Source organism: Pyxicephalus adspersus, chromosome Z (genome assembly GCF_032062135.1).
Source record: "Pyxicephalus adspersus chromosome Z, UCB_Pads_2.0, whole genome shotgun sequence".
NCBI classification, from domain to species: Eukaryota; Metazoa; Chordata; class Amphibia; order Anura; family Pyxicephalidae; genus Pyxicephalus; species Pyxicephalus adspersus.
Window position 1 is genome coordinate 4,333,351 of NC_092871.1, and position 15,095 is coordinate 4,348,445.

Sequence of the window (15,095 nt, forward strand, 5' to 3'; positions counted from 1 at the left end):
ATTTTTTGCCCAATCGATCGTTCGTCGTTCGATTGGAACGATAAAAATTGGAAGTGTGTACGCACCTTAATACTTGAAATTGAACAATATTGTGGAAGATTGACTTGGGATACCACTATCTCTGTATGTTGTTGTTTTAACTCCACTTTTTAACTGCCTCCATATAAGGTGATCAAGTGCACCTGTAATAAAATAGCTTTTGTGTTGATACACCTACTATCTGTACTAATTACATCCCTGAAGAAGCAGACAGTCTGCGAAACGCATTGGAGGGTTCCAACATGTGTAATATGTACAATGTATTCAGCTCATATATGGTATGATGTTATTTAATTTTTCCTAACTTTTCACAATGGAAGAGGCATGTATGATTTTATATAGATTTTAAAATGATGTAAATAAAGTATTATAGTTTTATGATATCTAACTGCCGTTAATGTCCCATACTTTGATATTTTTGATATTCATGATTTAACCACCTAGGGATGGTGGCAGTAGGATTGGTAAATTGAAATCAGGCAATACAATATATAGAATAATAGACATAAAATATTACAGGAATACAAAGTGGAGGGTTGAATATTTTTTTACATATACATATTGTTCTGTCCATTAGTCCCAGCTCTTTCTCAAACTCTCCTCGTCTAATCTAATTGATTTCAGATTGTTCATACCAATTCATTGTAGTAATGCACGCACTGGTGAATTGCAATGCCATTTCCATCTCCACAATTCATCTGTTTTACAACTGTAGAATGTTTGTTGTGCAGAATGCCCAAATTTTCATGCTTTTACATTATTATTAATATATATTTGCATGACTCTGACATATAGCCATGGCCAAAAATATTGGTACCCTTACATTTATGTCAGAAAAATCACTACTTCTCCCAGTTGCAATTACAAATATTTTGGTATTGTCATGTTTTTTCCTTTTCTTGGCACTGAAAGAACAAAAAAGCAGAAAAAAAATCTGAGTTATTCCACACAAATTGTCTAAAATGGCCTGGACAAAATTATTGGCGCCCTCAACGTAATACGTGGAAGCACAGCGTATGGAAGAAATAACTGATGTCAATTGCTTTCTGTAACAATCAATGAGACTTTTACTTCTCTCTGCTGGAATTATGGACCTCTCCTCCTTCCCACCGAAGAAAGTATTTTTCTCTCATCTGTCATGGGACAATGGAACCTTTCTGGAAGAATGTCCTCTGGACAGATGAGACAAAAATACAGCTTTTTGGTATTACATACCATTCGACTGTTTATAGAAAACAAAAAGAAGGCTTCAAAGAAAAAAACACAATACCTACTGTCAAACATCGAGAAGGTTCACTGATATTTTGGGGTTGGTTTGCTGCCTCAGGCACTGGTAGTCCTTATTGTTTGGATGGTATTATAAAATCTAAAGACTGCCAAAGAATTGTGAGGTCCAATGTAGGCCCCAATGTCAAAAAGCTGGATCTCAGGTGGAGATCATGGGTCTTACAGCAGGACGATTACCCAAAGCATACTTTAAAACACACAAAGCATGGACAAAGCACACTCACACTCTTCTCAACGAATGCAGCAACAGCTGCAATCATTGGGAAGTTGCCCGCCAAATGAGAACCTCCTGACATTGTAATATAAGTATTTGTTACAGATACAAATGTATAATTTCTACGAGATACTTATATTACAATGTCAGGAGGTTCTCCTGTGCTGGGCATCTTCTCAATGATTGCAGCTGTGGCTGCATTCATTGAGAAGAGTGTGCGATCCCCGGGGCACTAGAGGTTAATTATTCTCTAGTGGCCAGAAATCACAGAGGATTTCCAGAGCTGCATGATGCAGTCCTGGAAATCCTCCTTTTTGGCGAGAGCTCGACCTCTCAGGGAATCAGAAGGCCGTTCTCGCTTACATTTTCGGTAAACGAGAATAGCCAGATTCGCTGCGAGATCAAACTTAATATTCCTGCTCGCTCATCCCTAGATACCAAGGTGAGGGTGACAATAATTGTGTCCAGTCCATTTTTGACATTTTATGTGGAATGTCTCTGATTTTTTTTGTTCTTCCAGTGCTAACAAAAGAAAAAAACATCACAATACCAAATCATTTGTAATTGCAACAATTTTCTGGGAGAAGTGGTACATTTTCTGACATGATTGTGAGGTGCCAATATTTTTGGTCATAATTGTATTCTGTAGTACTTTAATTTGTTGTATTAATAGCTCACAATCTATTTTTAACGTAGGCAAAAGAAAATTTTTGGGGAAGCCAATAAATTAATTACTGTGTTTTTGGGGTGTAGGAGGAAACCACAGTACCAAAAAGAACCCATGCATGAAAACACAGAAAGAATAAAGTCTATCCCTATGTAAATAATGTCCCGGCCAACACATGAACTTGGGACCATAATGCTGCAAAGTGAGAGTGGTGGCCACTGTGTTGTTGCATTTTGTAGTCCGTTTAGATTTTAATATGTTGGTTAATGCAAGGTGGTGAAACGCGTAGGTTATGTTCAGAGTGGGATCCCTTCATGAAGTCAAATAAAATTCTGTACTTACATGACAATTCTTCAGTAATCGCTGCTCCTTCTCAGTTTTCACAGCTTTTGTCATCATGACTGGAGAATAGCTCTCTGATAGAAGTTTAGCCTGCAAGAGAAAATATCACCAAGAAATTGTGACATCAACAGTACTTTAGCATTATAGAATATACAGAGCTAAAGATGTGTATATGGAGGAGCATGAGTGCCATTCAATGTTTTTGGTAAATAACAATTTTACAGCAAACAAGCAGATGTAACAAAATATTTTGTAAATTAAGACCAAAAGAAATGAAATGGAACAGTTTGCTTATTGGGATTTACAAATAAATATATTACATGTTGGTATAAATTGCTTCTATTCCAGGGCCAGTTTGCCAAAAAGTTAAAGTCTGGAATATTCCAAATCCGAATACTACAAATTTAAAGGGAATAAAACCTGGGGATTTGAGGTCCTGGTCAGTTGCTGATCACCAGCCAAAACTGCTACAATGGCCAAATTAACCAAAATTGCACCAAATGTGAGGAATATTGGGCTTATTCTAGAGAAAAGGTAAAGGGCCATTATATGCAACTTGGAGGGCAACAAATGCAAATCCTTTATTTTACAGATTTGTGGAACCATTTAATTGCTTTTTTTTTGCTACTTTGATGAAAACTCCTCAGTTAGGATGGACCTAAGAGCACCAAATATCGTACCGATCCCAAGGTCGGTACGAAGAAATGAAGAAGGAATCTGTTTTATTATATATAATGGATTCTGCTGTTTTGCTTTGTTTCTTAGTTTCTTTTTTTAATGTGCTGTGCTGACAAGTGAAAGACCAAGGCAAATTGCCGTACCTTGGGAATGATTTCGTACACTCCGTAATTTGTGTATTGTGATCCAATCCAAACTTTCACATCTCCCTTCACATATTCTATGAGGGTATCACGGACTTTGTCATACTCCAAAATCTGGACGCACGTAGAGTCGGGGCAATTGCTGTTCAGATAATTACGGATGGTGCTCGTGATGCGGCTGGTATTCAGAAACAAACTGTAGAAATAATGAAGGCGATATTATTACAACACCTTCATCTGGTCATGGAGAAATTTACAGAGAATTGCAACTTTAGGTTTAAATGCAGTCAGTTCTTTGTTTTAGGGATTTCAGTGGGGGGGATTTCCTTGTCGGATTGATAGAGGAAGAAGCAGAATCCTCCAGCAGAGCAGAGTATTTCAGGAGAGGAGAGTTATAGAGGAAGGTACCCTGAGCATTCTCGGTCCCTAAGTCTATGTGTACATTACCCCCTCCAACCCATGAGCCTGAAAAGCAGGAATTCCTATTGCAACCTAATGTTGGCGTTTAGCTGCTCTGTGTAAATGTGAAGATGCTATTCGGAAAAGTATAGTAAAACAATGCAAACAAAGGTCTATAAAGCAAAAATATTCTTCTATTTTAGTTAGATGTATCTATTATTTGTACTTTATGTCATTGTTGGTAGATACCTGATTGAGTTCTTGGTCAGCAGTGAGTAGGAGTAGAAGTATGGATTGTTTGGTATGTCCTGTGCTCTGAGATTGAAGAGCCCTGGGGGAGAAAAAATAATGTCAATTCTAAAAAAAAAAAAACTGGACCTTTTGTTCTGGGGAATAGCTAAATAACCCAACTCGTCCTTTCACCGCAGGTAATTTTATATTATACCACCACAGCTATTGGTGGGTTTTTTGCGTATGAATAGTATGTCTAATATATATGCTAAAAGATACATTTTAAAGTGGATCTATCATCGAAAAATTGTTACTTTTTTTTACCGTTTTGTATAACATTTTTTCTAAATGTTTTTATTGGAAAAAAAAATAAGGGAACCCCTCCCCTTTTTTCTATACTGCTGCGGCAGTAAGGACTGAATTGGAGTGCACAGCCTCCTGGGATATCTACGTTATGTACCCCAGAACTTTTGACAAATATTGATTGCTGTCTTTGTCCGCACCAAGGTCCAGTTTTGTGACCTCACAGGGACACAACAGTAAAAAAAATAAATAAATAAATAAATAAATAATAAAAAAAAAGGCTGAGCTGCGGACATCCTGCTGTTTACTACCACACACAACCACCAATGCACTAGGAAATTGAGCTTTAATTATCATCATACCAAACAACAACTCTGGATAGTCAGTGAACTTGGATGTCAATATACTGATAACACACTAGGAAAAGAAAGAGAAATATATGCTCCAACATATACACCTTTCAACTTTATACAGATTGGCTGATGAATGATATGCGGACACATGAAATAGCATGAAAATAAATTATTGAACACATGTTTTTCACTTAGCACTGTTTCACATAATCACACTTAAATATGGGCTCCCTCATACATTACAGTCAGAGAAAATGTGAACCGCAGGGATGCACTGAACCCACCGTGCCTTACCTATTATGTACAATTTTGTTGCAAATATATGGTATTGATCTCATTTGATCCCCTGAGAAAGCCAAATAAGGCGAAATGCGTTGGGTACTGCACCAAATTGGTGGTTATTGAGTGGAGAGTTCTGCCAGAACCTTCAAATGCATTGCTGTATGATTCCCATTCACCTAAAATATTATATATAACAAATCAAACACAGAAACAACAAGGTGTTTTGTTTATAAAACTCTCAATCTTTTTAGGGTATTTACTACTGTCCAGGACCTGGAGAAACCATTCTGTAGCACCAGTGTCAGGGGTAAGAGGTTAAGGATTTGGCTTTTTAATTGACCTTTTGTTGGAAAGACATTTTTATTAGGAATCCACTAGCAAAAAAAGGGAACTGGATTTATGTGGAACTGGAAGTGGATGCTTTGGTGAAATATGTAAACTCATAGGCTGGAGATATATATATAGCTTGGCTGCAAATTCAATCTCTCAACTTGTCATGACCACGTGGGAGATCTTTACATAGGGGCTGAAAACAGTCAAACGTATATGAGGATCAGATTCTTTCCACGTCACCCACAGTGGAGAAATTATAGGGCTTGAAAGAGTCTGAGTGGGGTAACTTAAAGTGGTTTAAACAGTAAGTTCGCCAAATCTCTCAAAAAAAGTTAAGTTTTTGATTGGTGCTAAAGAGTTCAATTGACATAAAACAATTGACATTGAAAGTGAAACACTTGGGGACTCAATTGGTAAAATGTTCATTATGAAAGGTTCCCACTACCCCCATATGTTTATTTTATATAATGCAGAAACTAGGAAGGGCTGAAACACACAAAACAAACATACTGAGACTATGGCAGGGGGATCTTTTTGTAGGAGTATCCAAGATCTAAGAAGCTATGTCAGCCCACCAGACCACATACCATTCTACAAGACAAAGACAAAATATAACAAATATAACTTACTAATAGACAAAAGAAAAGGATCAAAGCCAACTACTTCTCCGGTTTTCACTTCTTCTAGAATCCAGGACACCACGGCGGAAGCTGACACTGTATACAATGATTAAATCATTTGTTATATTGTTAAAGGGAGTGATCCTATTTATTGTACCCCACCCCTTAATTATAACCAATTCCTAAAAAAGTTTTACAACATACGTTGAGGGGATTTTAAGATACTTCTCTATAAATAGTAATTTTTTTTTTGTGTGAAATAGAAGTGAAAAGTACCTAAACTAAACCTCAACGTATGTTGTGAAACTTTTTTGGAAATGTATACAATGGTACAATTCTGTATTAGTAAAATGATAGGGTTCATCAAAACTTAAAAAGAACACAATAGAATAAATTAAAAATGATGACTTGTTCCCTGTAAAGTAGAAATGAATTCCTTGGTGAGGGTGAGCCCATGCCATAATCAGCATATGGCACAGAGTTACCTGTCTGCAAGCACCCTGCAGCAACAAAATCCAGGAACCCGTCACCCCTGAGTGCTATAAAGCTGCCATCTTTCCCACTTACTCTACAGTGGAGTTCCAGGTCCATGGTGATCCTCTTCGGCCACTGGATGATCAGTGACAATGAACCTCCTGCATGTGCACAGGAGTTACATTGATCCGCTGGCTACCCCATACAGTGTTCACCAAATTGGTGGTTATTGAGTGGAGAGTTCTGCCAGAACCTTCAAATGCATTGCTGTATGATTCCCATTCATCTAAAATATTATATATAACAAATCAAACACAGAAACAGCAAGGTGTTTTGTTTATAAAACTCTCAATCTTTTTTAGGGTATTTACTACTGTCCAGGACCTGGAGAGACCATTCTGTAGCACCAGTGTCAGGGGTAAGAGGTTAAGGATTTGGCTTTTTAATTGACCTTTTGTTGGAAAGACATTTTTATTAGGAATCTAATTAGGAATTAGAAAAAAATTGGAACTGGATTTATGTGGAACTGGAAGTGGATGCTATGGTGAAATATGTAAAACTCATAGGCTCATAAGTTCAGTCTCTCAACTTGTCATGACCACGTGGGAGATCTTTACATGGGGGGCTGAAAACAGTGAAACGTATATGAGGATCAGATTCTTCACACGTCACCCACAGTAGAGAAATTATAGGGCTTGAAAGAGTCTGAGTGGGGTAACTTAAAATGGTTTAAACAGTAAGTTTGCCAAATCTCTCAAAATAAGTTAAGTTTTTGATTGGTGCTAAAGAGTTCAAATGACATAAAACAATTGACATTGAAAGTGAAACACTTGGGGACTCAATTGGTAAAATGTTCATTATGAAAGATTCCCACCACCCCCATATGTGTATTTTATATAATGCAGAAACTAAGAAGAGCTGAAACACACAAAGCTGAGTGGGGACACTCAGAACCCCCAGAGGGACAAGACTGAGGCTATGGCAGGGGGATCTTTTTGTAGAAGTATCCAAGATCTAAGAAGCTATGTTGACCCACTAGACCAAATACCATTCTACAAGGCAAGGACAAAATATAAAAAATATAACTTACTAATAGACAAAAGAAAAGGATCAAAGCCAACTACTTCTCCGGTTTTCACTTCTTCTAGAATCCAGGACACCACAGCGGAAGCTGACACTGTATACAATGATTAAATAATTTGTTAAACTGTTAAAGGGAGTGATCCTATTTATTGTACCCCACCCCTTAATTATACCAATTCCTAAAAAAGTTTTACAACATACGTTGAGGGGATTTTAAGACACTCTTCTTTAAATAGTAATTTTTTTTTTGTGTGAAATAGAAGTGAAGAGTACCTAAGAAAAACCTCAACGTATGTTGTGAAACTTTTTGGGAAATGTTTACAATGGTACAATTCTGTATTAGTAAAATTATAGGGTTCATCAAAGCTTAACAAGAACACAATAGAATAAACTAAAAATGATGACTTGTTCCCTGTAAAGTAGAAATGAATTCCTTGGTGAGGGTGAGCCCATGCCATAATCAGCATATGGCACAGAGTAACCTATTTGCAGGCACCTTGCAGCAACAAAGGATCCAGGAACCCGTCACCCCTGAGTGCTATAAAGCCGCCATCTTTACCACCTACTTACAGTGGAGTTCCAGGTCCATGGTGATCCTCTTCGGCCACTGGATGATCAGTGACAATGAACCTCCTGCATGTGCACAGGAGTTACATTGATCCTATACTTCAAGCTTTACATTGCACAGTACATGCCGTGTAATGTAGAATCTCTTTTGCCAACAATCTCAACCATCTGGGGACTTTTTGCTTTTTCATTTTAGATCTATTTTAAGTAATGTAACTGATCTTGCCAATTTATCAATGATATATGTATAGTGTGTGAGAGTTGGAAATTATTCTGAATATGGGATGACATTAAAGCCTTCTCCATGCAAATATTAACTACTCTTCCACATCTAACTCATCAATTCATGTTTTGCCAGTCCAGTTTTTGGGTATAGGGGACCATTTATCAAGCACTGCAGATGATCCTTTGTATTGGTATCACTAATTCTCTTCTGGATCTCGGGATGACCCTTTGTTGCTGAAGCAGTGATGTGAACACTAGGAATGGGCGAGCGAGTTTTTAAAACTCAATCTCGCGGCTAATTCGGCCATTCTCGCTTACCGAAATTGTAAGTAAAAATTACCTGTGTAAATTTGCCAATTGAGCTTGAATTAAAAAAAAAAGATTGCGGGCTGCATTCATTGATCAGCTCAGTGTGCGATCTCCAGCAATTAAGGTTAAATGGGTTACAAGTTTCCCTATTCAAAACCTCTAGTGCTCTCTGATTGGCTGAGGAAAGCTTTCCTCGGCCAATCAGGGAGCACTAGAGGTTTTGAGTGGGGAGACTTGTCCCCATTTATCCTCAAGTGCTGGGGTTCACAAACAGGATTCCCAGAGCTGCAAGAATGATTGCAGCTCTGAGAATCCACTGCGATCCCAGGGCACTAGAGGTTAATTAACCTCTAGTGCCCGGGGATTGCAGTGGAACTCTTAATTGAGTTTCTGTGGCCGCATTCATTGAGAACAGTGTGCGATCCCCGGCACTAGAGGTTAATTAACCTTTAGTGCCCCAGGCATCGCAAACAGGAGGATTCCCAGGGAATCCCGGGAATCCCCTGTGAATCCTCCTGGTATCATTTCCTTGATCTTCCCATACTTTTGCGAAATCGATTCGTCGAAATTTCATGGAACCGCTGGAAGTTCAACGAAATTTTCGTGAGAATGACAGAGGAATTCTCGCTCATCCCTAGTGAACACCCAAAGAAAGACCGCTCTTCTCCAAAACTTGAAAAGTGAAAAGGGCAATTTTTATTTTTTAATTTTATGATGAGTCAGTTGGAGTGGATTGGGAGGGGGTTAATATTTGCTTGGAGATTAGCTTCAAATTTGGACCAAAATTTGGCCATTTGAATGGCCAATTTTGAATCTGAAATTTCAATTCAAGCATCCTTAGCACCCTTGGCTTGTCCCACCAGATCCCACCATTCCATTTTAGAATATCTGGTAAAATCTTTACGTAAAAATGTGACCTGCCTGAACCTTCCGAAAGCATTCTGAACAATTTGTGGGGTTTAGATTCCTATTGACTCCATGACTTCATATTATCATTAATATTAATTTTTAAGGCAGGAACATTGACTTGCCTGTCTTTTGCAGCTCCCAGTTGCAATCCATCTGGCGTTCAGCCTGCGTCCAGTACCGGCTGTCAGTGAACACGGCTGCTCTGGTTAATGTCACTGCAGCTGTGCCTAAAGGAACATGAATGTGATGACTATGTTATATTATATACTTGTTTTTTTGTGTATATTTGTTTATTTTCACTTTACACAACTAATTATACTCAGGGAACTCAGAGAACAAGATAGGGAGTGTCCTAAACTTGATTGGGTATTTGAGTATTCTGGGTGCCCTCTGGGGCCCTCTAGTGTTCACCAGCTACCTTCACCAGCTATTACCCTCCAAAGTTTAGATTTCCATGCATGATACAATCCAGCTCCTTATATTACTGCCTTTAAAAATATAAAATAAAATGGTTTCATAGCCACATAATATATTCAAACCTTTAATACTCTGATCCTATTGAATAATAAAGAAAAGATCTACAGGGAGGAGGAGATTTTATCAAGCCCCATATACAGAAATGTGTTACATCTCTCAGCATGGTGGAGAACCAATTGGGTGAAGGACTGAGAGCAGAGAAAGCTGGTAAAATGTATTAAAACTGTATCAAGAGTTCTGTATTTTAGCAGGCCCCAAACACATTTACAATACCACAATGAAAATTATTCATTTACTAACATAAATGGAAAACTGCAAATTAATTCTTATTACCTAGTCAATCATTCATCATGCTCATGGTGATCCTCTTCGGCCACTGGATGATCAGTGACAATGAACCTCCTGCATGTGCACAGGAGTTACATTGATCCTATACTTCAAGCTTTACATCGCACAGTTCATGCCGTGTAATGTAGAATCTCTTTTGCCAATAATCTCAACCATCTGGGGACTTTTTGCTTTTTCATTTTAGATCTTAAGATTTTAAGTAATGTAACTGATCTTGCCAATTTATCAATGATTTATGTATAGTGTGTGAGAGTTGGAAATGATTCTGAATATGAGATGACATTAAAGCCTTCTCCATGCAAATGTTAACCACTCTTCCACATTTAACTCATCAAATCATGTTTTGCCAGTCCAGTTTTTGGGTATAGGGGACTGTTTATCAAGCACTGCAGATGATACTTTGTATTGGTATCACTACTTCTCGTCTGGATCTCAGGATGACCGTTTGTTGCTGAAGCAGTGATGTGAACACTAGGAATGGGCGAGCGAGTTTTTAAAACTCAATCTCGCGGGTAATTTGGCCATTCTCGCTTATCGAAATTGTAAGTGAAAATGACCGGTGTAAATTTGCGAATTGAGCTTGAACTAAAAAAGATTGCGGGCTGCGCTGATCAATGAATGCAGCACTGGCTGCATTCATTGATCAGCTCAGTGTGCGATCTCCAGCAATAGAGGTTAAATGGGTTACAAGTTTCCCTATTCAAAACCTCTTGTGCTCTCTGATTTGCTTAGAAAAGCTTTCCTCAGCCAATCAGGGAGCACTAGAGGTTTTGAAAGGGGAAACTTGTCCCCATTGATCCTCAAGTGCTGGGGATCACAAACAGGATTTCCAGAGCTGCAAGAATGATTGCAGCTCTGAGAATCCACTGTGATCCCAGGGCACTAGAGGTTAATTAACCTCTAGTGCCCGGGGATTGCAGTGGAACTCTCAATGGAGTTTCTGTGGCCGCATTCATTGAGAACAGTGTGCAATCCCTGGCACTAAAGGTTATTGAACCTTTAGTGCCCCAGGCATCGCAAACAGTAGGGTTCCCAGGGAAAAGGTATATGATGGGTCAGTTGGAGTCGATTGTGAGGGGGTTAATATTTGCTTGGAGATCAGCTTCAAATTTGGACCAAAATTTCTGGTAGAATCTTTAGGTAAAAAAAGTGACCTGCCTGAACCTTCCAAAAGCATTCTGAACAATTTCTGTTCATCAATTCAAAAGTTAAAGTTCAGAAATTGTGGGGCCTTGCTTAGATCCCTTTTGACTCCATGGCTTCATATTATTAAGGCAAGAACATTGACTTACCTGTCTTTTGCAGTTCCCAGTTGCAATCCATCTGGCGTTCGGCCTGCGTCCAGTACCGGCTGTCAGTGAACACGGCTGCTCTGGTTAATGTCACTGCAGCTGTGCCTAAAGGAACATGAATGTTATGACTATGTTTTATTATATACTATGTTTTTATATGTATAATTTTTTATTTTCACTTTACACAACTAATTATACTTAGGGAACTTTAGAACAAGATAAGGAGTATCCTAAACTTGATTGGGTATTTGAGTGTTCTGGGTGCCCTCTGGGGCCCTCTAGTGTTCACCAGCTACCTTCACCAACTATTGCCCTCCAAAGTTTAGATTTCCATGCATGATACAATCCAGCTCCTTATAATACTGCCTTTAAAAATATAAAATAAAAAGGTTTCATGGCCCCCTAATATATTCAAACCCTTAATACTCTGATCCTATTGGATAATAAAGAAAAGATCTACAGGTAGAAGGAGATTTCATCAAGCCCCATATACAGAAATGTGCTACAACTCCAAGCATGGTGGAGAACCAATTGGGTGAAGGACTGAGAGCAGAGGAAGCTGTTAAAAGTGTATTAAAAATGTATAAAGAGTTCTGTATTTTAGCGGGCTCCAAATACATTTACAATACCACAATGAAAATTATTCATTTACTAACATAAATGGAAAACTGCAAATTAATTCTTATTACCTAGTCAATCATTCATCATGCTATCAAACAGTTTTTGTATCTCTGTAGATGAACAGATTAGATAGATGGAATAAAAGAGAAGATATTGTAGATAGTATTAGAAAGAAAAAAAGATAGATAGATAGAGAGAGAGACAGAAGGGAAGAAGGAGAGGGAAAGGGAAGAAAGAAAGAAAAAGAGACAGACCGAAGGAAAGAAGGAGGGGAGGGGAAATAAAGAAAGAAAGAAAGAAAGAAAGAAAGAAAGAATATTCAGCTTGGCAGCATAAAAGTAGAAGGCACAGCTTTTTTTTAACCATTTGCATATGGTAATAAAAGAATATGTAATCTGACAATTTGGGAAGCTCATAAATGTTTTTTCTCTATCTTATCTCATCAAGAGATGATTACATTTTAATTATTATGGCATTACACTACATATAAACATTTAAAGCTGAACTCTATGAAATATATATATATATATATATATATATATATATATATATATAAGTATATGTATCTGAATACATCTTTATATTCCTTAAAGATTTCTAAGATTCCTTAAATAATCCTTTTCAATTTCCTGGAGAGGAAGGATAATATCTGAGTCATGTAAGACTTTTTTTCTCCTTCAAATGTTATGAATATGCTAAGTGAGCAGACCCCATCATTCAGCTGCTTCTACTCCACTATCCAATCAGCACACGGAGGGTGTGTCTATAATTGAGCTGTTCTGTATAATTGTAGCTGTAAGTTATTACCAGGCATGCGTACCTGGATCAGAAGGCTGGTTTGGCCGAATTTACAAATTCTGTAATAGGTAGACCATATATTTTAATGACTCTTTAACTGGAATCCAGTTTTAAAGCTGCACTACACAATATTGGAAGATCTTTTACCTGAAGATCCAGTGAACCCGGTCAGCCATTGTCTTCGTTTTTCCCGGTTTGCAGTGTGTGGGTGGAATATACTGAGGGCAAAATGACACAAAGCAAAAAAATTAGTGATCATCATTAAAGTAAAATATCAGTAATACTTTTAAAGTACAACTAAAGGCTTCTGCATGAATAAAAACTAAAGTCTCAAATCTAATTACTATGTATTACTTAAACATAAAACCCTTTGTTCATTTATGTCTCACAAGATCCCCTATCAGGCACTGCAGACTCCAGTGGGAGGATTTCAGGGCTGTCAATCACATAAGAAGTGGGTGGGACTGGGTGTGGTCAATGGATGATTGACAGGTTACTGACTTTTGAATCTTCAGAAGCAATACTTATAGACACGCCTCCTCCAACATATTTACTTCTCATTGTAGTGAAAGCAGATACATCGTACATGGGAGTGACAACTCCCTGAATTCAGGAGCAGAGCAGCATTGTTACATTACTGCAGGAAATTGCATTAGGTGGACTTCACTGGCAGGATCAACGGGTATTTGTGACACATTGCTGGAGGGACTAAAAGAAAAAACTGTAAGTGCTGGTGGATTTATCTGCTGCAACACCCAATGGGCTTGATTTATTAAAGCTCTCCAAGAATGTAGACAATAGACCATCATGGGAGAACCTGGATGACCCAGCAAACCTGGAATGGATTTGGTTCAGGGTTGAAAACATTTGCCAACTAATAGCGATGATTTTTAAGAAATACAGTTCAGGTTTGCTGCATCACCCAGGTTCTCCCAAGGTAGTGTTTCTTCTCCAGTCATGGAGAGCTTTAATAAATCAGGTCTATAGTTTATTAGTAAATCATTCCTATTATTAAAGAGATACATATAAGGGATACATTGGGAAATATCCTTTTACTTCATGTGATACAACAAGAAATCAGAGGAAATCTCTCCTGGATGTGTATATCAAGTTTTATTCTTATTTTGTTCTGGTAAAAGTCTTCTTTATCTCATTCCTTTGTGTCCCGGTGATTACCAGGAAATAATATCTGCCCTATGGTGACAACACTGCTCCTATACAGTGCAATGAGTGAGTGTTGTCACCTTTGGACAGGAAATGTATTACTGGAGCAATCAATAGGTGAAAGTCAAGGGAAAAAGAAAACTAAAGCAGCCAGCACATCTGAGGTATTAGCCTGCAATATAATATACTTTTGTTTTTCAGTATTAGTTACACTTTCATGACTAAAAACATAATTGATAACAAATCCAAGGTTCAGGAATACAGAGGTTCTGTGTCACAAAAATTCATTTTGCTATCCAAATTCTTACTGGAGGATTTGCCGAGCAGTTTCTCATGGTTGTATCCCGGGGTTCCTTGGGAATAGCTGCAGTATATCCTGAAAAAATAGCAAAGCAAGGCATTAAGAATTATTTAATTAAAAAAAAAGAGACCATCAATCCCATACAGAGCATGGGGTTTGTAAATGAGGAGGAATATTTTTTTTGGGTGGGCACTCAGCCTTCCTTTTACCTCTCAAAGGCATTTTGTGATTTACCCACAGTTTAGGAGAGTCTCTCCTAAAGGACCCTTAAAGAGAACATACTCCCTGGGTAACAGCTGGTGAAATCTGGTACTGCATCATGACCATAAAATACAACTTGCCTCCCTAGTATTAGATAAGGTAGTGTTCTGTGCCAAGTCTCTGTAAGGTTTGCCAAGCACTGAGAAGGAGGAAACTTTCACTGAACAAAACATAAACCGTCCTTTGTTTAATTAAATATTATTTTATTATTCTTTCCGGTGTAGAAATCGTCTGCTATGCAGGTTTTAAAACACACAGCCTTTAGGTTAAATCAATACCGGAAGAAGAATTACAAGGGTTATTGTTACATGTGAGGGATAGATAGATAGATAGATAGATAGATAGATAGATAGATAGATAGATAGATAGATAGAT

General features: G+C 37.9%; 1 protein-coding gene and 1 long non-coding RNA gene across 2 annotated transcripts in view; both read right to left on the minus strand.

Annotated features, from left to right (window-relative positions):
• LOC140343783 (xaa-Pro aminopeptidase 2-like) overlaps window positions 1-13,193 on the minus strand; it is a gene marked incomplete at its 5' end in the record, with an annotated part of 25,113 nt that extends 11,920 nt beyond the window's left edge. The window contains 8 exon segments of the mRNA XM_072430656.1: window positions 2,550-2,639; window positions 3,371-3,566; window positions 4,019-4,100; window positions 5,859-5,862; window positions 6,548-6,651; window positions 7,456-7,542; window positions 11,576-11,680; window positions 13,142-13,193. Of these exon segments, the coding sequence (XP_072286757.1) occupies window positions 2,550-2,639; window positions 3,371-3,566; window positions 4,019-4,100; window positions 5,859-5,862; window positions 6,548-6,651; window positions 7,456-7,542; window positions 11,576-11,680; window positions 13,142-13,193 (720 nt within the window).
• Window positions 13,194-13,197: 4 nt separating this feature from the next.
• The window catches only part of LOC140343721 (uncharacterized), a 3,197-nt gene continuing 1,299 nt past the window's right edge, over window positions 13,198-15,095 (minus strand). The window contains exons 2-3 of the long non-coding RNA XR_011923401.1: window positions 14,467-14,534; window positions 13,198-13,212 (exon numbers count right to left, since the gene is read on the minus strand). This is a non-coding gene — a long non-coding RNA (uncharacterized lncRNA). The remainder of the gene's footprint in view (window positions 13,213-14,466; window positions 14,535-15,095) is intronic.